Source organism: Etheostoma spectabile, chromosome 21, assembly GCF_008692095.1.
Source record: "Etheostoma spectabile isolate EspeVRDwgs_2016 chromosome 21, UIUC_Espe_1.0, whole genome shotgun sequence".
NCBI lineage: Eukaryota > Metazoa > Chordata > Actinopteri > Perciformes > Percidae > Etheostoma > Etheostoma spectabile.
The window spans coordinates 17,708,813-17,731,028 of record NC_045753.1 but is presented as its reverse complement, the minus strand read 5'-3'; the positions used below and the strand labels follow the sequence as shown (position 1 = coordinate 17,731,028).

The window sequence follows — 22,216 nt, the reverse complement described above, 5'->3', positions numbered from 1 at the left end:
ATATATATATATACACCAAGAAACTTTAGAGCAGATTGTGTAGAAATGTATTGTTTGGATTCAATCAATATGACAAAAAGTTTCATTCAGATTATCATATGTTAAATTTACTAATTAGTTTAACCAAATTTTATTTACATAAGTTAAAGTTTTAAAAAAGAAGCCAAGCTTTTTGGAGCTGGCTGCCAATATTAAGCAATACATTTTTGTTTGCTTTGTTTTGATTTTCTTTTAGTAACCCCCTTGCTCGCTTATGAACATAGACTCTTAAGAGAGAAGATGTTGTTTCCTGATGTATATCCACGTCTTTCAATAAAGCTTGATAAAAGAAAAAGTTAGCACATTTAGGTTGTAATCCTAGGCAAATCCCAGATACCTAAAATGAAATAGAAAGATAGCATACCCAACTTTACTATCTTTCTTAAAGGTCCCATGGCATGAAAATTTCACTTTATGAGGTTTTTTAACATTAAAATGAGTTCCCCCAGCCTGCCTATGGTCCCCCAGTGGCTAGAAATGGCAACAGGTGTAAACCGAGCCCTGGGTATCCTGCTCTGCCCTTGAGAAAATGAAAGCTCAGATGGGTCGATCTGGAATCTTGCTCCTTATGAGGTCAGAAGGGGCAAGGTTACTTTCCCTTTCTCTGCTTTGCCCGTCCAGAGAATTTGGCCCACCCATGAGAGAGAGACATCATGGATTTCAAACAAGGAAAGTGGCAGTTGGTCAAGGAGGGGGCCCTGTCCTCCTCAATAGCTACAGACACAGAAATATCATATCATACTAAGGACAGCTCATTGTGGGACTGGCTCTAGTGGCTGTAATTCTGCACCAAGGCTGAATTTTGGGAAAGAGACTTCAGATACAGTATTAGGGCACCACTAAGACATATATAAAAGCTTCCAAAAATCCCCATTTCATGGGACCTTTAATACTATTGAGCTGCAACTTTTTAAAGTTGCAAAAGCAGCAGAGACTGACATGACTTGAATGTACATCATTATCCTCTAGTTCTATTTTATTTCTGCTGAATGTAAAGAGCTCCCTTAATTACCCCATCATCTAATGGTAATATTTAAAATGTTGTCATCTAATTCCCTGCCGCTATATTTACACTTTTGTCGTTGTTCTATACACATATACTGTTACTGTGAAAAAAAACATTCACACTTTAACAAAAGAAACCATATGTATTTTTTAATGCTTATATGTATATTTTATATAATATACAATAATGCACCTTCTATCTAGGTGCTTGATAACATCTGGATGTTTGTTGGTACAGTTCAGTAAAGAAAGGGAAAAAAGGAATATTTGTTCTAGAAATAACATATGGGGAATGTCAATCAAGCCCAGTGTGTACACTCCCACACAGTCTTGAGAGGAGCGCTAATTAGATATCATGCGTGAGAAGAACAGTGGGGGTGGATTGTGGGTGTTTAGGGGCTTTTTAATATGAACTTTGATTCAAAAAAGAAGTAAAATAAAGGTATTTTCATTTATAAATAAAATAAAATATTTGTAAGCCGCACAATGTATATATTAGGTACATAATCCGAACTATGATGTGAGCATCAGAGCAGTAACATCATGGCTCTTGTCGTGAGCTTTTATTGACTCCCTCTTGCCCCTGGCTGTAAATTAGTCAATAGAAACCTCTTCCTCATCGGCTCTGCTCTTCAGAACCTGCACAAAGATCAGAGAAACACACTGAAAACCTCGATGTAAGGCTTATCTGGAAATGTTCAATCAGAGAGATCTGCTCACCTGTTTCATTTCCATGGCAACAGCTGATAATGAAAGAGCACAGAAAAGGATGTGGTGCATATGAAATGGTCAACACATGATCGAGCTTATTCTAGATAGGTCTTTGTGCTTTTTGTTGGACTAACCTGCCCAATAAGAGGAGGGTAACACCAAAGCTCCATCGACAGACTGCTCAGCCAACCACGACAATTCGGCTGGGCTGTCGACAAATAACTCCTCTGGTTCGTCCACACACAGCTCAAACTCTGCTGCAGTCAACATAGAGATCAGAGATTCTCAATTACTCCTCCTGATTTCCAGCAACAAGCCCTATTTGCTCTATTAGCTTGTATATTTGGTGGATTTTACAAAGTTATGGGACCAGTTTAGTAGCTCTAATTGTTCCCTGTCTTTATATTTATATTAGTTATCATTCATGATGAAAGATTTTGTGAAATAGAGTATACAAGATGGGAAGAACATAATGAAAGCTGACAAACTGATTAGCCTGCGTAGAGCTGCAACATCATGAAACATGTTTTTGTTCCCCTTCCAGCTAACCTGTGACCACCTCCTCCTCCTCCTCCCCCTCCTCCTCCCCCTCCCCCTCTTTGGACCAGGCTGTGGTCGTTTCGACGGCAACACTGCGGTCAGACATTGAGGATGTGAGGCTGTTGCTCTGGAGTCTGTGTGCCAAGCGTGTTGTGTCACAAATGTAGGCCTCTTTATAGAACCGACTGGCTGCAGAGAGACCGAGAAAAAGTAAAAGAAAAAGACCCTTTTCAATCGTGATTATGTGAGATACTGGTTTAAAAGCACCACCATATTTGTTTTCATGATATTGTTTTCAAAATGCTTTGGCAGAGGATGAGAAATATTGACTTCATGAGGTTTTACCAATGACATAGTTTGGATAAAAAATATATTTATTGATTTTTTCATTGTTAAGAATCATGAACCAATCAAGACACAGTCCAGTTGTTGATAAGTTTAAAATGAGCCAGCTTTGACAAAATATTTTTAAAAAAATTAGATTGCTGACCCTGCATGTCTTCCAGCTGGTGGAGGTAGCCAACTGCATCTCTGGTGATGATGTGGAACCGGTGACTGCCACTGAGGTGCCTCAGGATGTGTTTGGAGTGGGTGGCTGAAGGAGTATGATACACCAGCTTAGGGAGGCACAGAGAGCCCACGGCAGCGATTTCAAACCTGCTGCCCTGGAGAGCAAGTGAGAGGTACAATCCAATCCAAAAACAGGGGTAGAGAAAGTGGCAGCAATATGCAGGTTTATGTGAACACAAGTATGCTCTGGTGTGTATGTAATCTTTGGAACCAACCTGGAAAGTGAGGCGTTCAATATCGGTCCAGGAAAAGACATACAATTGGCACTGCTTCCCTCCCACCTCCTTAAGAAAAGTTTAAAATCTTAATACATGCAAACTCAGGAGTGAATTGACCAAGAAAGTTCCACAAAGTGTATTCAGTCAAACCCAGGCATGAATGTGTATATGCAAAAAAAGAATCCCAAACAGACCCACCTGATAAATATGGACTCCTTTCATTGCCACACCAAGAAGAATTGAACTTCTCGACTCTTTCTTCTCCTGCACATAAAACCACAGACAAAGGAGCAGAGTTTGAAATATAAAACATGAGCTCATATAGCAGATGTTGCAGTATGTATCATCAGTCATATGTCTATGTCATTACAGTTACAGTATTTTTGAGGCTTTCTTTGGTTGGTTCTGTGCAGTCCGACCTGTCTCATCCTGTAGAAGGTGACTGGTCCGTCCTGCAGGCTGCTGGCCTCTTTTATAAACTGCAGGACGGCTTGGCTGCGTGTCACACCTCTCAGCTCAGCGTGTAACACTGGGCAATGCTGGAGCAGGAAGTCCCGTCCACGACGCTGTATCAGCTGAGAACATTAACTCATGTTACACACACACACACACACACACATAAAAATGTAAGGTTAGCTCCAAATGGTCACACGTTTTTTTACCCAAGAGGGGAAGTAATCCTCAGGAAGAAAGTAATGCCTGTGTTTTCTCTCCTGTCTTTTCTCTTCTCCCCCCTCTTCCCCCTCTTCCTCCTCTTCATTATTCCGCTCTGCTCTCTGCTCCAGATCTCCGACTTCAGCTTGAAGTGCAGAAGCTGCCAGCTGGAAGAGCAAAGCTTCCTGATGGCAGCTCTGTGAATGCAGCACCTTTTGTCTCAGCTCAGTGTAGTAAAGCTGCTGCACTTTGCTGCTCCTTAAACAGCCAAATAAAAAATCTAATTTACATATAAAAGAAAAAACCACATGACATTAAAACAGTGGGTAGAACAATTATTGTTTGTATGTGTGCAGACAGATGAATATTCTTTAGAAATAGTATGCTGATGGGAGACCAACTTACAGAATTAGTAACCCACTCTCTACATAATGCTGCACTCTCAGAAATAAGATGAATGGGACCTGGAAATAAATGTATAATGAACATTTCAACAGGGTCAAAGAGAAATATTGCTCACTTTGAATTCTGCATACATTTCTACTGTGCAGGCAGTCTAAGTAATATTGAAGAAAAATACAAAAATCGCATTGAGTTTTAAGATCCTAAATGTTTCCTTGAACAATATTGGGACAAAGGTTAGTTTGTACAGAACATCTGGCTCAATACATGGCAATACACTATACATTATCACTGTTTGTGAGTTCACTAATGCTCTAAAAAGAGTGTGAACTCACCATTAAGGATCCTCGGTTCCATCTTTTGCCAAAGTACTTGCTCAGCTTTTGCTCCGAATCAAGAAAGAGGTATTCGTTATCTGAGAAATAAAATGCACACATTTAATTAGCATAAAGAAAATGGAGTTTTTTGCAACAATCAATATATTTGCTCATGATTAACTTCACAGGCTCTTGTTTATTTATTTCCCAGCAGCCTCCCTTAATTTCAACATCCCGCAAGGAATTAATTGAAAACATTTTCTCTAGAACTCCCACACAGACACTGACTGACCTTTGAGAACAGCCAGACCAAAGACTTGGAGTTCACTGACGCCAAGGTGCTTCAACACACTGTTCAACACATCGTGGCCTCTGGCGCTCCCCTAAGATAAGCATAACACATACAACCAACTTAGTACATACTGTAAGAGTACTTTTCATTCATTTTCATTTCTGTATCATGCCAAACATTCGACGCCGCTATTTAACATACATCTTCCAGTCTCGCATAGCAAGTGCATATACAAAGCATGTAAGCTTTGGGTTCACACTTATGCAGCATTTGGGGTTTGGTTTTGTTGTAGGTCAGTTTGGTTTTGTTGTAGGTCAAAATTTGAAGGATTTAGACCTAATCCATAGTTTATTGTTTTAGAGTTTTACTTCCCATAATGGTAAACATTTCCGGTTTGAAGAAGTCCACTTAATGTTTCCAAAATATGTTAACCCTTGTGTTGTCCTCCCGCCGACCGTATACTTGTTCTTCTGGGTCAAAATAGAAAATGAACGTTTTTAGATTTTTTTTCTTTTAGCGTTTTTTTTTATTCATGGTCAATAAACCTAATTTAAACGAAATACTTTTTTTAGTAAAAAAAAACTGAGAAATTATATATTATTGTGACTAAAATTATTGTGACTAAAAGGTTTCAGTAAATTATAGACTAGGTTTATGTCAAAGTTCAGTCAGGACACTCATATAGCACGCACGCACAAACACGAGCACGCATGCGCACACATTCTTTCCAAATGCTATCAAATTGAATAAAACACTAAATTCAATGGAAGTAATCGTTAATTTTACCTGTGAAAATTGTTATTTGGATTCCACACAACGTACATGCATGCACCTAAGTAATTTGGGGTCAATTTGGTTTTAAGAAAACCTTTCTGACATAGAAGTCTTTGAAAACTGATCAAATTCAACCCAAGGATAACATAAGGGTTAAATAATCACATCTGAGCTTAGTGTAATGTTGTGTAATACTGGCACATCAATGGCAGCTGTTAGTGTCAAATTAAATGTGGGGTCTTTATATTTCTCCAGTTCCAAGATTTGCATTAAAATAAAAGATTACTAATAAAAATACAGAAATGTTTGACATAAAAAATTATTTTAAAGCCACTCACCTTGACAATGAGGTCCAGGTGCTGCTTGTTTGGAAGAAGGACGCACACTTGTCGTTTCTGCCTCGTCCTCATGGTAACAAAAGCTTCAGTTGGCCTCAGGTCTCCGTATATCTACAACTGAAGATGTGTCGTATTGGAGGCACCAGGCGGCCGTCCCCCAATCCATCCCCTCCCAGGAGGACATCTCCAACAACAGCGCTTGTGCTAAATATCAAGTCCTAGTAAGCACACTACTGTCCTCCCATGGGCCGACCAAAGCCAGCCATCCTTCCTCCCTAAGATGACACGCAATGATTCCTCACTCGTTTATACAAAACAGAGAAAACAATCCAATCCTCACATTCTACATCATATTATCACAGATTCTTAATGCAGAGATGTGATTGGGCTGTATCCATTTCTACAACATTCTTGTATATTTCCTAATTTAAAATTAAAGCCCAGAATACTTAAAGAAGCTACAGGACAAAAACAAGAATGTGTGAAGTAGAAGCTGAGCCCTCGGGCTGTTGGCAGACATGCTTTAAAACATACAGACATTATCTGTTAAGTATGTTTACTTGAATGTTAGCATTGAAATTAAATTCTAGGAAGGGCCTGCAAAAAACTTGGCGAGATTATGGTAGGGCAAATTTAACATACTGTGCGAGGTATGAAAAATTATGGATGAAAACAAGTGAACTACATTAAATCAACTTTATTTATAACTGATACCCAAACTTTTAATGTCCAATCTCCCGCTGGAAAAAAAAAACAGAAGACACCATTATTAATCTATCATTAATTTATTTAAAAACAAAATCTAACAATGATCATTGTGCTTTGCTCTGAGAAAGCAACAAAATAGGTGACACTTGTTTTTAGTAGCTGGTGATTCTTCTTACAGTAACCACAAGTTCTCTGCGCTTGTGTTTTTTCTAAGTTACAATCTAGTGTTCTTTTTGATTCCCACATGAAATCATTTTTGTTAACATGCACAAAAACACAACCAAAGACGACTACAGTGCATTAAAAAGGCACCTGCTCCCCAGATACAGGCTTTTTTTTTTTTTTTTAAATCCTACAAAGTTACATACTGTAGTTGTAGAGGGATGTTGTTAATGCAGCTTCAGTAGCAACGAGTCTCAACAATAATCACAGTTCATAAAAACTGCATCATGTCCGTACCGACTCCATCGAGTACTCTACGATATCACATTGACCTTTTTAGGGACAGATGAGATACATTCAAGAGGTAACAAGTTTAACTTTAGCTCCTATACAAACTAGCTTTCTCTGCAACAAAATTCACACACTAGACTGTAAAATACAATTCTCAGGTTAAGTAGAGTTCACATTAAAATGTCGATGATTAAAGGCGACCAGAGGAAACATGCAGTACAGTATGTAGAGTGGTTTTATCTTGGCGGAGGGTTTTCTCAGCGTGGGGACTTATTTGTGGGCTCAGAAATGCTTTGAATGTAAATCAAATCCCACTGATCACATTCCCATTTAAAAGACATACTTTTCTGTTCTTCGACATGCTCTGGGTGTCATTCACTGATCCTCCAAAAGTTTTAATTTCAGGGACATTTCTTACATACATTTGAAAAATTGCATGACAATATGCAGGTTTCTATTATTAAATAAAGCAAACAAGCAGTGTTGTTGATCCTCGTCAACAAGTCTTTCAGTATAAATATTCACTTAAATGTATACCACCAGTAACCCGATTTGTTTTTAATTGTATTGCCCTGACAGATCAAGGATGTTGCTTTCGAACATTCAAACTGTCTTCACATTATCAATCTGAGAACATATTGTTAGCATTCCTTCTAATAATCCCAAAAATTCATCAAACTTACTCTGCCCTTCCAAACACACACTTTTTCAGTTGGTGTGCACTCATACGCCAACATTGACATTGACATTTATGTTAAATGCAAAATATATTCAGGTTCAGAATTACACACATACGACAAGACCTTTGTTATTTTACAGTAAAAATAAAACTGGAAAATGTTCAGCAGCTAAATGCACACAAACTGTGCACTGAGGTTCAACTATCAGCTAATTAATTAATTTCATTATTTTGGTAGTTTTTGGATTTTCATGCATTGTGGAACCAAAACAGGAATTATCAGAATGTACTTTCTGGTATGGTTTTTAAGTGTGTTTACTGAAAGTTTCCAGACTGTGTTTGGTGAATTAAGACTGTGGTGCTGAAACTTTGAAATGAAGCATTGAACCAACAACAATAAAGAATGAGTAAACCTGACAGTTAAGGAATATTATTTCATTTTCACTCATTTGCATTTAAAAGTAAACACGTAACCTTTCGTTTAAATCAGCTACACAGTGGATATGTACCTTTTATTTTTTTACCACACTATGCAGTTCCTGTTTTAAGTATGCCCAACCATTAGAGCAGTGACGCCGAGAACGACTTTTATACAGTGTGTTTATAATACAGGAACGAATGGTGGCACTCCCAAATCTCTGCTTTCCCTGAAAGGCATGACCAAAGAGTTTCTGAACTTGTTGCATTTGAACGTACGTGGATATAATGGCTGGTATTTTACTATTTTTAGTGCTGTGTAACATTCATTGAGAAGTAAAAAAGGTGTTACTCAAACACACAGATCAAAGTCACTTTTCAACAAAATCTATGACCAAAGTGTAACTGAATGCACTTAGATATTAGTGGTTGGAATGCACTTAAAAGGAGAATTCCGGTTGATTTCAACACGTAGCTCTGTTGTTTGGAAATTTGGAGTGCTGTCTGTAGCAAGAAAAACAAAAACAAATCGGTGCTGCCTACACCATGTTATCCCCCTGCTAGAGTTAGCACCCAACAGGCTTAAACAGGGCAAGATTTAAACGTGTTTTTAGCCTATAAATGTTTAAAATGTCATTACAAGTGCTACCCATGTAAAGTTATTCCTTCCAAGGGAACACAGCGAATCTGACTGCAGTAGATGTGACAAAAAGGCATAAAAGTTGTGTTAATCCATAACTTTTAATCCATATTTCCTGTTTTCCGGTAAAGTCCACACTAGTCGATTGTCGAACCAAAAAAAAGAAACGATTTGTTGTTGTTTTGTCCTTAGTAATGACTATGTAGAAACAGGCTGTGACCGGACACCACAGTGGAGCCAGGAGAGCTGCAGTTCAAGAGTTCAGAGTCAAGAGTGCATAGGTAACAAGCAACAGTGGGCTCTTGAACTTCTGACCTGCTGTGGCTGGCTGCTCTGCTCTCCGGAAATTGACCGGAATTCTCCTTTACCTTTAGATGCTTGTGATTTTAGGCTTCGACTGCACTGGACTTCAACAGGTGTTTGCCATTTTGTGTTTGCCACGTAGATATTTTTGCACAGCCGAACGGATTTGCAGCTTCTTGATATCTTAAACCAATAAGTGTGACGTATAACTGATCAAAGCTGTTTATAAGGTTTTGATTTTGACATTTAGTTTTGCAAATGAAAATGTGTATATGTACCCATTTTGCAGGGACAAATCTTATTTTCTCTACTGTTCATTGGATAGAAGTTATTACATTTTTAAATTCCATGACACTAGAGTGCATACGTTTGAATGCACTACAAATAAGAGTCTTCTGGCCTATGAACAGAGATTTGTTTTCAAAATTAGCGTTTCATCAAACTGACTTTTTTCTACTGTATGATAGTGGAGTGCATAACATAAAAATGCTTTTGTTGTGAGTTATGTTTACCATTATCTTCAATGCATATTTTGCTTGTTCACTTGTATAGACGAAAGGCAGCTTGCTTTGTTCGGATTGCTGTAAAAGTGATTCTTATTAACTACCTGCTTGAATACATTTTCTGATAGTTCAAAATTTGATCATATTAAAACCTCATGACTTTAACTAGCAAAGTTCACAAAGATCAGATGATCCCTAGAGATACCTCTTCAAAGAATGATACATGTGTTTATCAGCTGCACAGTTCTAAGACAGGGAGTCCTAGACTGGAACAAAAAGGGAAGACTGGCTTCAAGTCTCTTCCGGCTAACAGCTAACAGTTAGCGGCTGTTACATGAAGGCACTTCCTGGTAAAGCTTTCCACAGAGTAGCACCTGGGATTGTTTAGAAGTAACCAGTAGAAGCCCTTTATTGGAAGGAGCCTTGGGTCTGAGCAGGGCTGAAGGGTTTGTCGGTCACAGCAGGGTGAAACCTAAGATGTACTGCAGGAGTTTGTTCCGATTGGCCTGAGGTAGAAAGGTGCTGCTCAGCTCCAGAGTTGTCACCTCGTTCTCTCTTCTCTGCTTCAGGACCTACAGAAGATTACAACACAGAAAGAAACTCGTAACTCAAACTGGAAGAACCTGAACACAACCAAAACCCTACTTTGTTAACATTAAAGTGCCATTGAATAACTCTAAGCAGCACATCATGTGTTCATAATTTTTTTAAACACACACACACACACACACACACACACACACACACACACACACACACACACACACACACACACACACACACACACACACACACACACACACACACACACACACACACACACACACACACACACACACACACACTCTCTCTCTTACCCCAAGCTCTTTGAATGTCCTCACTGTGTTCTTAACCAGGTAATGAGTTGCACTTTCACCTGGGAAAAACATTTTTTTTCACTAGTTAATTCAGTCTTCAGGAGTAATAGCATAAATCTAGTTCTAGCACATTTGTTCCAGTAACTGTTAAAATGTTGACTAATGAATTTTGTATTACAGAAGGAAATGTGTTATAATTACGCAGCAACTTTTTATTCCAAGTTGAAACGAAGCCTGAATGATGATTTTTTTTTTATAATTCTGCAATTTTTCTGAAGTATATGTTTGGAAATATTGCAGTACTACCATAAGCAGCCACTCCTCTCTCTGTGCGGGTGAGCAGGTATCTGAAGAGCCTCTGGGTGTAGTCGGATTCAGCCATGGGCTGACTCAGACTGTGGACAAAGATGGCAGCGCCGCTGTAGGCCTCCAGCACCGGGCTGACAAGTCGCTGTAGGAAGACGAAGAACTCCTGGTGCTCTGTGGAAACGCTCACCTGGAACAGAAAAAGTCAGTGACTTGATGTTGCTTATTCAAACAACTTGAAAACAGTTCTGAAAGTTGATGCCATTGTTGTGGAGGTTATATTGGCTTAAATAAAATAGTCTTTTTAGATATGTATTAAAAAAGTAGACCTTTAGGTAGCGATCTCTCTGCTCCTCTCCAAAGTCACTGTCCTCGTCCTCTTCATCGCTTCTCCAGGAAAGGGGCTCAGGGAACTTTTTGGGCCATGGTTCCTCTGTGGGGCTGGGACTCAGTTCCTCTTGGTCCTCCTGTCACACACAAACAAAAACACAAAAATTAGGCCATCAGGGCTATGTAAAAGAGCCACCACATATTACACATACAGTAAGTGATTATTCTTATGTTCCTCACTCTTTCTTGTTACTAGATCTAAAAATGATATCCCAGACTACGAAGTAATTTTTAACCACTTATTAGCACAACATGTGTTCACAGCAGCATGGCCAACACCAACAACGGAAGCCAAACTACGGATCATATAGTAGCCCAAAATGCACAACAATTATAGTTAACGCTTTCTGAGATGTTCCCCGCGAGTCAACTTCCAGAATTAGTCACAGTGGTTTCTTTTATTCTTTTCCGTCACTTGTGAGGTCTGTATCTGTAAACTGACCTCTGCTACATAGAGAACTCCATACTGGATCAGCCGGGTCACTGCATCATGAAAAACCTGGTAAATCGTCTGACAGGGCTGAAAAACAGACAGGAAGAGAGGGAGAGACACGGTGAAACAATGCCAACGAACCATGTGGATTGTCATATTCAAAATCTGTTTCAATCATCAACAGCATCATCAGGAACAAAACAACTGATCAGTACTATGTGTCAGCTAGAGGCATTCTTAATTGATTAATCACACAGTGACAGGATGCCTTTTATGTGCTAAGTATGATGGCATGAGGTCTGATGAAGATCAAATGTTGATATGGGTTGGTCATATGTCATTGTCTTTATACATTCCACTTCAGACATGGCAAACAAGAAAAAAAGGACATAAAGGGGTTTGTTTTACAATACAGAAATGCACTTAAAAAATGTCCTCTTGCCACTTGTTGGACTCATTCTACTGTATAAAGTTTAGAAAGATAGTGACCCCTTCTGATATTTAAGCATTATTAATAGGCTCTCACTTTCTGGCAGTAGGACTGTCCCTACAAAGACTGGTCTGATGTCTCCCTGGTTTTTGGTTGACTAGCTCAGTATACACTCCTATAACATACCATCACTTGTTCAAGCCAGCACTTATAAATAGAGTGTTTCTGGACTGGAGGGAAAGAGGGCTGTGTTGTATTAGTGATTACATAGATAACACATTTGCTTCTTTCTTTAGCCCCAAACTAAGTTTAACCAACAACATCTTTATCACTACCTTCAAGTCAGGCATTTTGCACCTGAGGGTATCCCAAAATTCACACAATCAAACTATAGAGTTACACTTTCTGTGATTTACTTCACTCTCAGCCTGATTCAAAGCATTTGATCTCCTGCATTGTCACTGTTTTCACGATAACATTGGAAGCCTGGCGCCGTAATTGGGCGCTTCGGTGTCAGATGAACTGTGGGAGGAAGGTTTGTCAGCTACGCAGAGCTGGTCCATTTTGCGCTAAATAAAATTAATTCAATTTAAAGTCTTACACAGACTGCACTAAAACCAAACTTAACAAGATTTTTTAATCAGTTTCCCCCGTGTGACAGATGTGGTATCTCAGAGGGATCATTGTCACACTTAATCTCTCACTGTCCAGTATTAGGGTCATTTCTGGAGTGACATATTTAACTGTCTTTCCAAACAATGTCAGATAAATATCCAGCCGGATTACAATCAGACTATTTCTGGTTGCTCCAACAAGACCGACGTCCTTCCTCCCCCATCAGAAGCAAATTATTAGAGTAGGCATGATTGCAGCTAAAAGAAATAATACTACTTAATTGAAAGTCTCCACTGCCCCCATGTTTCAGGAGGTGCCTCAATAAAATGCTTTCTGTGGCTAGAATGGAACGGATTCCTTTTGACAGAAGGAATTTACAAAGTTACTTCTTGAAGGTGTGGAAACCATTTTTTGACATTACTTGATGAAACCTACTGTAAATGTGATTTTGTTTTTGTTTTGTGGTTGTGTCTGTTTCTTCTCTATTTGATTGCTGTATTGTCTAGTTAATTGTGACTGTTGACTGCTGAGAAAATTCAAAAATAAAGTATTTCGATGGGGACAATGTGAAGAACTTACTGGTGCCACTGTCACCTCATTGACAAGAAAGTGCGAGAGCCCAGCGGCCTTGCGAATGAGTCTCTCCTGACTGAGTGGGAGGCTACTCAGACCATCGGGTGGATGGTCAGACTCTGATTCCGCTACCAGCTCTCGCTGCAGTGACAGGATGCTGCAGGCTGGAGACAAAGCATTAAAATAAATATGTGAAGAAAAAACCTAAGCTTAGCAAAACTGGCGTCTGACTGATGGAATTTAAAATGTCAACAGCAAAGTTTATTCACAACACACCCCTAAACAAGTCAAAGATTAGTGATACACCAGAGTGAGCACAGAACACAACAACGTCTTGGCTCAACGTACCAATGATTGCATCAGAAATGAAGACATGGAAAAGGCAATTGCTGTAGAAGTTGAGCTCGAAAAGAGCTGGTACGGTTTGGCTGGGTGCAATGGTGAACTCTCCATTGCGATTTGAACTGCTGGTCACATTTACGCAGTTTCCCAGCAGGTGGAGGGCCCGCATGACCACATCCTCTGAGTTTCCCGAAAAGCCCAGATCAAAGTCCCGAGAAAGGATCTCCTCCTTCATGTTGAAGAAGTCTTCCACCAGCTTGGACAGCACCACCCCCTGAAAAAAAGTGGGGGTAAAAACATGAAGCTCAAAAAATGAGTGTGACTCCATAAGCTAATCAAAGCCAGGATTCAGTACAACAAAATGCTTTGTACATGTGTATGCAGCACTGGCCAATTCCTGGAGCCAGGAAGACAATTTCAGTAATTGTTTTTCACTGTCAGCCACTTAGATCAGTGTGCCTGCAGAGGGCAGCGGCTCCCAGATCTCCAACAGAGAGGGACATTCATTACTATCATGCAGAGGTATGTGACATTTGGATCACCTTGGGGGGGGGAGCGTGATGGGCTCAAGAGTCAGATAAACAGGGAAAAAAGAGAGACGGAGAAAAAGAGGAGTAAAAATGTGAGGAACAGAGGGTTGAAAGGGTTTTACCTGACCAATACATACAGTGTCAAAGTACCAGGTGAGGGTGTTATAGAGAGGGCAAGAAAGACAGCCAGACTTACCTGTCTGTGTCTGTACAGCAGCAGACAGGCTACGATGTGGGTGGACATGATTGCTGATGACTTATTAGCCGCTGTGATAGAAACAAGGACAATATCATGAGCAACACACAGAAAACATTATCAATATCGTCCATAAATATTTCATAAATATTATTTTTTTTAATTTACAAGCCTTGACCCAAAGTCTCTAATGTCAGATATTGGTAGGGATTATGGTAAGAACTAAAAGTGTATGTACAGATGGGACTAAGTGACATCTATGACTAACCGTATGTCACATATTTTAAATATTATACATTTATTCACTTGGCATCTTACTGACCATCAAATAAAGTTATCAATCACATAAAAGTGTACAATGTACCAGGTTTGTCTTTGGCAATTGGGTATGATATAACACAGGATTAAGAAAATCTAAAAGAGATGATTACATAAGAAACATATCGGGCAGACAGAGAAAATACTGTAGTGTGTGTGTGTGTGTGTGCATGTCTCAGGACAGAGGTTACTAGTGGTCATTTTAAGCACAGCTCAAGATCAGGGATGTAAAGCCTGTGAGCAGTGGTACTGCATTCCTCCCTACTTCTTTATCCCCCTCTTATCCTATTGGCTGAAAACAACATGCCATCCAGCAGGAGGCTTTGTGATTGGCTGAGAGCAAAAAACAAATGGGTCTAGCTAGTAGAATGCAGCTGCATGAGCTGGGAAGAACCGGTTTCTGAAGTGCTACCTCGTGGCAAAAAAAGCCCTGAGGGATGTGAAGCCGATGGACTGATGCTGTGCTGTGTGGGATTTCAATATGGAGGCATTATGATGGATAATATTTTATGTGTGCTGCAGGTGTACTTTTAACACAGGATGAAAAAGAGAACCATGTGCTGAAGAAAATAAAAAAGGAATGTCTAATTACGCAGCAAACATACTGTAGTATTTAAAATAAATTAGATGTGCTAGTGCCATAAAAATGTCTGTGGCATCCTGTGGCTGTGTGGTTTGTGAATTTCTTACTGAAGAGGACGTGCTTGGCCAGGTTGTTAATAAGATGTCGCCTTGAGATGTCATCGGGCAGCTCTCTGTTCAGCTGCTCCTCCTCCTGCCCCTCAAACAGCTGAGCATCAGGTCTGGAAGAATAACAAAAACTCAATATGTAAACATAAAGATTGATAATTGTCTTGTTATGTCAGCTTGATACGGTATGCTTAACCTTTGTGTTGTCTTCTCGTCCAAATTGAAAATCAACACTTTTGTTGACTTCTCTTATCAATGTTAACATTTTCTTAGGTTTTTGTCCCTTTTTCAATGTTTGTCACTTTTTTGACGTTTTAAATACTACGTAACACTAACTTATTAACTTTAGTTTCACAGTTATTTTTGGATTGTATGGTTAATAAACCTTATTTATAGAAAATTGTACTTATTGTTTGCGTTAGAAAAGCAGAAATTTGGAATTATTTCGACTAAAATTAAAGGAAAGTATGTTGATGGATAATCACAGACTGGAATAAGTTAAAACTTTTAATCAATATTATTTCAAAATCAATTCAATTTATTTTTTTCAAATGCTATAAATAGATAAGATACCCCCAAATTAATGAAAATAGAGATTTGTACTTGCCAAAGAGTGTTGGGTGGAATCAATCATGTTATTTTGGGTAATTAAAAAGAACATTGATATAGGAAAACGGGTCAATTTGACCCCAGGACAACATGAGGGATAATACACCAGTTCATTTCACAAATAAGTTTCCTTCTATGAGTAAAATGAATGAAACCATAAATATAAATTTTGTTGATATAATATTGGATATTAGTTTAGACAGTTTAGAAAAACATGACATAACTGCAAATAGAAGGGCACCAGAAAGGCTTGATCTTGCCCAATGTACTACTAGTCTGCATGATGGCAAAAAAACTGCCCCTTGTGTTTTAAATAAACACTAATCTTAAGTGAAGTAAGCTTAATATGTTTCCAAATGTGATCATTCAATTACTGTTGCCCTGCTGAACCTCTGGCTCTTTCGGCTCACATTGACTATTTCCTTTTATTTCCAGGCTTGTGGCACAGTTGTTACATGTCTCAGCCAGCCATAATATATATTTTCAAGACAGGCTACTATTTAGCATGGGAGTGTTACTATACATGATGTAGGACACTTTTTATGAAACAGTATTTGCAATTTGTCTTTTCAGTCGGCTCTGCTGGCGTGAGCTTTGAACCTGTGACACAAGACCAGCTGGGATGGAGCGCCACTGTCCTTGTTGATGTACTATATGACTGTATCAGTTTTCTTTGAAAGGAAAGCGCTGAACTGAAGTGACCCCTGCTCAAGAGCTGTGCTTGGTTGTCAGATAACAGACCCTGCTGTCAAGCAACAGGAGGGAGAAGTTAAGTTTGGACAGGAGAGTTCCTAATATCACAGGTGGAGATCTGGAACTGCTGGTTTGTGGACAGAAGAGGATATAACTGATTGTTAGAGTGGGTTGTGTGTGTGTATTTGCTCTTACTGTGCAGAAATAATGATGGGCATCAAGGTATGCTCCAGGGACACTTGTGGTGGAATATGGCGGCTTCTCTGGGAGTCCATGTACTCCTACGTTTGACACACAAAAGCTTAATTACAAATACCAAAGACATAGATTTTTTCTTTAACGCAAATGTTGTGAAACCAAAAGAAAGCATAATCTTTAGTTGTAACATTCCTACAGTCTTAAGCTGTGCAACGCTTTTTAGCGCTTTCAAATCAAGAGTGATAGCTGAAATCTGCTAAAGCTCGGCATGTGGCCACAACAGCTGTAGTTCTATTTGTATGAAAGTTAATATAAACCTGCAATCAGTCACCTTTAGGGAGAAGGGCTGGTTGAAGTCAACTCGGACGCAACCGTAGTTCTTCCTCAGCATCCTAAACACTCCGCATGCTATTCCCCACAAACTCTCATTCTTCTTAGGTTTGCCCTGTTAGGATAAAGTTCAGACGGTTATAATGTCGACTTGATTATCAGAACAACATATTCTAGTTATCTAACCTGCCCACCACAAAATGTTTGTCACCTCATTTCTACAGCTACAATTTCAAAAGCCAGATCTACTGCATAATATCTATTCTGTTTTCTTAAATGAAAGAAAACACCTTTGTTACCAAAACAAAAAACAGACGTCACCCAAGCACTTACCAGCTGCTCGCTATTGTAGTTGCCCTCAAGAATACGGTCATAAGAGATGCCAACTGGCACCACCAGTACGTCTGTGATCGACCCAGTGCACATCGTGTCTACCACGATGGACAGCATGCCTGCACGCGCTGTAGACGGCTTACCGCTGCGGGAGCGGGTACCCTCTAGGTAGACCTCCAAAAACTGCTGCTGACGCAACAACTCCTCTGTATACTAAAGGAAGGTTGATGAAACAGAATAATGTTGAAGGGAGAATGGTGAAATGAAGATGAATGATAAAAGGTGGCACGGGATGGGAAAAGTTAGAGAAATGTGCAAATTATGTGTAAAGGTCATAACACTTTTAGTGAAATGCAATCTGCTGCAAAGTCTTTGAAAAACAACAATATTGACTCCTTTACAAGGTAGAGGTCAAGTAAAGTTAACCCTGAGCAGCTGCAGCATATGCAGCCCGAATACAAGTTCAAAGTGGGTGGTGGTCACAGACATTTTGACCGCCAAACACACCGCAGGGGACTGGGCACGTGCCAAGGCAGCCATGTTGTGTAACAGTATCCAGCCATGGATGAGTACAGCTGTCTCTTGCTATGTAGACAATTCTGAGAAGAGAAGCTTTGTCCTGAAATGGAATCTGGGCTGTTGCATTGAGAGTGAGCTTTGAAAAGGACAGACGCCCAGGCTCGGCCTTCATGGGAGCGACCAAAATTAGCAGCACGTGGCTTTTTTTTTTATTTTATTTTTTTATATGCCTGTGAGGGAGTTTGGTTGATTACATTTCTTTGAGTGACACAGGCATGTCAGATTAAAATTACATCTTCTACCAAATTTAAGTACTACACCGTTACTGTTGAGTCTTGTCTCAACTCTCCAGTTTTAATCAGCCTCTGATTTCTAATTCAAACTATTCTTAAGGGTTTTGCACCAGTGACTTTCTTGAAATGCAATATGCACACAAGGGTGGAAATACATTTAGCGTCATAGTTGGATTTAGATTAAGCATTACTTACATCAACAATGGTCCACAAAAATAAAATATAATATAAAATAAATATTTTAATCATTTAATAGACATTTTTGAGCCAAACAATACACCACTAAAATGATTTTGCCTGACCTAAACTAACAGTCACAGGAGTCAAAGCTGTGACCATCTGTAAAGTAGTTAGCAACTAATATAAACCTACTTAAGGTCCCAACAGAGACTAAATAATAGCACATTAATTGGATCTAGGTCAGTGAAGAGGAAAAAAGCAAGAGCCAACCACCATCTTAATTTTGCAGCAGAAGTTTTAAAGAAGTCTACAGAAGGTGTTCAGACATTACTACAGGATAGTAGAACTGTCTAAGTAACTTATTCAAAAAAGGTAAAAGGCTGATTGTACTGTACAGTATGCCTGAAAATGAGAACACTAACATCATGTAACAGAATTAGCACACACACACACACACACACACACACACACACACACACACACACACACACACACACACACACACACACACACACACACACACACACACACACACACACACACACACACACACACACACACACACACACACACACACAACTTACTGCATGTAAGAGTGATCTGTACAAAACGTCTTTTTTCCCATCCCCCGTCTCCTCCATTCTCCGTCGTATGAAGAATCCTCCAAGTTTACGTATAAGGGTGCTGAGATGAGAAAAATAGAAAGTTTCATCAAGTGGCTTCTGCACAAAGCTTTAAAACACTGGCAGCAGCTGTGTCCTCAACATTTTCAGTTGGTTGGTAGTCAGTAAAAACAACATGCCAATGATTTGGACTGTGATTAAGTATTACTGTACTGTAGTGATTACTCTTTAAAAAATATGATTATTTGATCTGGACGATTCAATGTGATCGCTACCATGTAGAATAAGCCTGTTTGCATCTACTTCCTGCCTTTATTCAGTTGTGTATATCTCTCTAACACACTTTTTTTCTTTCCTTTCACTTCTTCATTTTCTTAATGTCTCCTCTTTTGTACCCTGTCACTAGGTGTGTTCCTGTTCTTGGTAACCATAACGCAGGTTGGTACTTCTGGGACCTATATCCCAAGCACTCATGTACTATAGCAGATCGTTTTAGATCCTCAAAATAATAATTGAAGCTGGATAAAATACAGGTTCCACACCTGTTTTCAGGCTGCTAATATTATTCTCCAAATGTGAAATCAGTCTCAATCTTTAGTCTCACTCTTTAGTTGTTTTAATTCCTCTCTGATTTATTTCCAAGGAATTCCTTTTCTTCTGACATCAAACTGATCTCTGCATTTTTTCTTACAGAGAGCAGAAATGCTCCTTATTGCCAGATCAAACCTGACATGTGGCTTTGTGGGCTTTTTACCTGAGGATAGGGATGCTTAGGTTGTTTCCAGCAGCGATATGTGGAGCTTTGATGTTGTGACAGAACAGGATCAAGGTGATGAGCAAGTAGTCAATGTGGGATTTGTGAACAGGAAGGAAGACCATGGGCACATTTTGCTGTAAAGACGAGACATAGATGATTTTTAAGTAAACACAGATCATTTCTCAGTGCAAATGGAACTTTATCAAAATCCAGTTTGAGCAGTGAAAGTGGATATGTCATGTATATGTACATGCATCCATCAAAAAAGTATTATGATGATACAAATTTGAGTGGTTCCTGTTAGTTCTGAAAACACCTTTGCACATGTTGTGGAAATAATGCTGTGACAGTAGAATTTATTTTCTTTGTGTGTGGTTTCTGCAGACCTCTGTAGCAGCTTTCTTGACCATTTCCAGCTGGCCCTTGTGGATCTGGATGCTCCAGAAGAAACCATTAAAGAGCCTTAGGAGGACCCACCCTGTCAGCCTAAACATAAAGAAAAAGTGTGTGAAGATATGCAACAGAAACAAAGAGCTTGAAACTTTAGCTGTGGCAGAATCTAGTTGATTTTAGTGTAAGGGAACATAATATAAGGCGTACAGTAAAGCTACACACACACGATGTGTGCTAATTCTAGTAATGTGTTACAATATTCTCATACTGTAAGCCTAGCAATACCAATCATTGACTGAAAGGCAAGTGAGGTGAGATTTCCAGTATACACAATGTACCTGATAAAGGCTGGGGAAATATTGGCTACCATCTCCTGAAGGAAGGCCCTGGCTTTCTGCTTGACTTTACTGATGGCTTTTTGCTCCTGGCCAGGCTGGCTGGCTGCAGCGTCCAAATCTGTGGCTACTGTCACAATAGCACTCTCCACTCTGCCACAGACCAAAACACAGCACAAACATACTGTAAGTGGACACAAACCTAAATTAGGTTTTCTTCCATCTAAGCCCTTTAAGGAATAGCAACAAAAATAGGGAAAAGTATAAGAAGGGTTAGGGTAAGGGAAAAAATAAATAAATAAATACATTTAAAACATAAAATATATTAACAAATAAATGAGAAAAATAAATGAAAATGCGTATATATTTATATATTTTTTTATACATTTGTTATTTTTCTTTATATTTCCACATTTTCATTTCCTTATTTATTCTCAGATTTTTTCTCTCTTTATGTATCCAAATGTTTTGCCTACTTATTTATTTGTTCATTTATTCCTCTTTATATTTTTCTTTTACAGATGCATTGTTTTTTATGACACTATGACTCCATAACTAGGCCTACATACTCTCATGATGCTCAGGTGCGCTATGATGACACTTTCCAGCAAATGTGTTCTGTTACACCAACCGTTACCTGCTGTTGTTGAGCACGTTGTCCACTACATTCCTGGTGAACATGTCCTTGTTGACATCTCTCTCCATGACAAACAGCACATAACTTAGCCTGCGCGCCAGCCAGCCCCGCTGTCTGCATGAGCACACAAATGTGCACTAACATGTAAAGAAGTGAATACATTCTTGTATATACTGTATGCATGGCTGGACAAACAAATGCATTGACATATTTTGTATAGAAAATGTGATAATAAATATGTGTTGATCTGTGCAAACATTTGATCAAAAACTGCATGCATACTCTAACATACACACAAGGCAAGGTTTAACTGTTTTTTTAGGAAGCAAAGATCAGCTCTAGCTGACTTTATCTATTATACACAGCTTTCTTACAACAATGGCTGTCATTTTTCTCCACTTTGCTGAACTTATACATGACACAATACTGATTACTGCTGATTTTGTCAAAAATACACAATTCCATCTTGTCCATATTGACTTCAGCCCATTTTGGCTCTGGGATGTCTCTGTCTACCTACTAATAGAATTCAGTTATTTGTGTGCCATTTGGAACATGATGGCAAACAGACTACATTCCGAAGGACTGCCTTGGACTTTGAAAAAGCAAATATTCACTCCTAGCTGATGTTTATACTAGTTGGGGTTGAGGTATTAAGGTGTCTTAGTTTTCCCTGCTCAGGTCAGTCACTGGATGCATGGGTCAGGTGCTCACGGACTTTAAATTATTCATCTGTCTCCCTTTCGCTGTTTCCTTGCCATTTATTATACACAGGTTGTTAGGAGGGCCAGCGCCAGCCAGCACTGTATTGATTGTACTATACACAGGGAGATCAAGCTCTTGCTCTTGTTGTATGGTGCAAAGGGCATTTAAAGCATCATCAGAGGACAAGGCAGCAAATGGGACTGCTTAAAGCAAAATACTGTAAAATAAAGTGATACTTTATTGGAGTAGATTTCGCTTTGTTTACCTAGTGTGTGTCTCATTAATGTAGATGACGTTGCGCAGTCCCAGAGATGGAATACTGGGGTTGAACAGATTGTCCTGGGACCGAAACAAAAATGATTATTATA

General features: G+C 39.2%; 2 protein-coding genes and 1 long non-coding RNA gene across 5 annotated transcripts in view; 1 reads left to right on the top strand and 2 right to left on the bottom strand.

Annotated features, from left to right (window-relative positions):
- Positions 1–1,221: 1,221 nt before the first annotated feature.
- On the bottom strand, positions 1,222–6,120 carry LOC116671442 (FERM domain-containing protein 6). 2 transcript variants are annotated; one of them, XM_032502732.1, is made up of 13 exons: positions 5,861–6,114; positions 4,749–4,839; positions 4,475–4,554; positions 4,143–4,201; positions 3,746–3,995; positions 3,503–3,658; positions 3,282–3,347; positions 3,081–3,149; positions 2,786–2,960; positions 2,305–2,484; positions 1,890–2,012; positions 1,765–1,787; positions 1,222–1,683 (listed from the first exon to the last, which is right to left on the bottom strand). In XM_032502732.1, exons 1-13 carry the CDS (start codon positions 5,930–5,932, stop codon positions 1,639–1,641), a joined length of 1,389 nt encoding a protein of 462 aa, XP_032358623.1. In that variant the 5' UTR covers positions 5,933–6,114; the 3' UTR covers positions 1,222–1,638. The 2 variants fall into 2 exon arrangements, with proteins under 2 accessions (XP_032358623.1, XP_032358622.1); XM_032502731.1 differs by having other exon boundaries at positions 2,786–3,149; positions 5,861–6,120.
- A 3,116-nt stretch (positions 6,121–9,236) lies between these two features.
- Positions 9,237–22,216, bottom strand: part of gpam (glycerol-3-phosphate acyltransferase, mitochondrial) — a 17,706-nt gene continuing 4,726 nt past the window's right edge. For both annotated transcript variants that reach the window (XM_032502191.1, XM_032502190.1), the window contains exons 4-21: positions 22,114–22,187; positions 21,144–21,257; positions 20,510–20,659; positions 20,165–20,264; positions 19,776–19,912; positions 18,983–19,082; positions 17,407–17,619; positions 17,075–17,188; positions 16,741–16,826; positions 15,244–15,356; positions 14,236–14,306; positions 13,516–13,783; positions 13,174–13,331; positions 11,559–11,636; positions 11,056–11,193; positions 10,727–10,916; positions 10,421–10,479; positions 9,237–10,135 (exon numbers count right to left, since the gene is read on the bottom strand). In XM_032502191.1, the coding sequence (XP_032358082.1) occupies positions 10,019–10,135; positions 10,421–10,479; positions 10,727–10,916; positions 11,056–11,193; positions 11,559–11,636; positions 13,174–13,331; positions 13,516–13,783; positions 14,236–14,306; positions 15,244–15,356; positions 16,741–16,826; positions 17,075–17,188; positions 17,407–17,619; positions 18,983–19,082; positions 19,776–19,912; positions 20,165–20,264; positions 20,510–20,659; positions 21,144–21,257; positions 22,114–22,187 (2,280 nt within the window). In that variant the 3' untranslated portion in view covers positions 9,237–10,018. The remainder of the gene's footprint in view (positions 10,136–10,420; positions 10,480–10,726; positions 10,917–11,055; positions 11,194–11,558; positions 11,637–13,173; positions 13,332–13,515; positions 13,784–14,235; positions 14,307–15,243; positions 15,357–16,740; positions 16,827–17,074; positions 17,189–17,406; positions 17,620–18,982; positions 19,083–19,775; positions 19,913–20,164; positions 20,265–20,509; positions 20,660–21,143; positions 21,258–22,113; positions 22,188–22,216) is intronic.
- Positions 14,121–22,216, top strand: part of LOC116671177 (uncharacterized) — a 10,957-nt gene continuing 2,861 nt past the window's right edge. The window contains exons 1-3 of the long non-coding RNA XR_004327217.1: positions 14,121–14,131; positions 18,016–18,022; positions 21,677–21,682. This is a non-coding gene — a long non-coding RNA (uncharacterized LOC116671177). The remainder of the gene's footprint in view (positions 14,132–18,015; positions 18,023–21,676; positions 21,683–22,216) is intronic.

Coding starts and splice junctions, on each gene's coding strand:
- LOC116671442 (XM_032502731.1), bottom strand. CDS start 5,932: ATGAGGACGAGGCAGAAACGACAAGTGTGCGTCCTTCTTCCAAACAAG. Junction 4,555..4,748: donor TGGTCTGGCTGTTCTCAAAG/GTCAGTCAGTGT, acceptor TTTATTTCTCAG/ATAACGAATACCTCTTTCTT. Junction 1,684..1,764: donor TTGCCATGGAAATGAAACAG/GTGAGCAGATCT, acceptor ATCTTTGTGCAG/GTTCTGAAGAGCAGAGCCGA.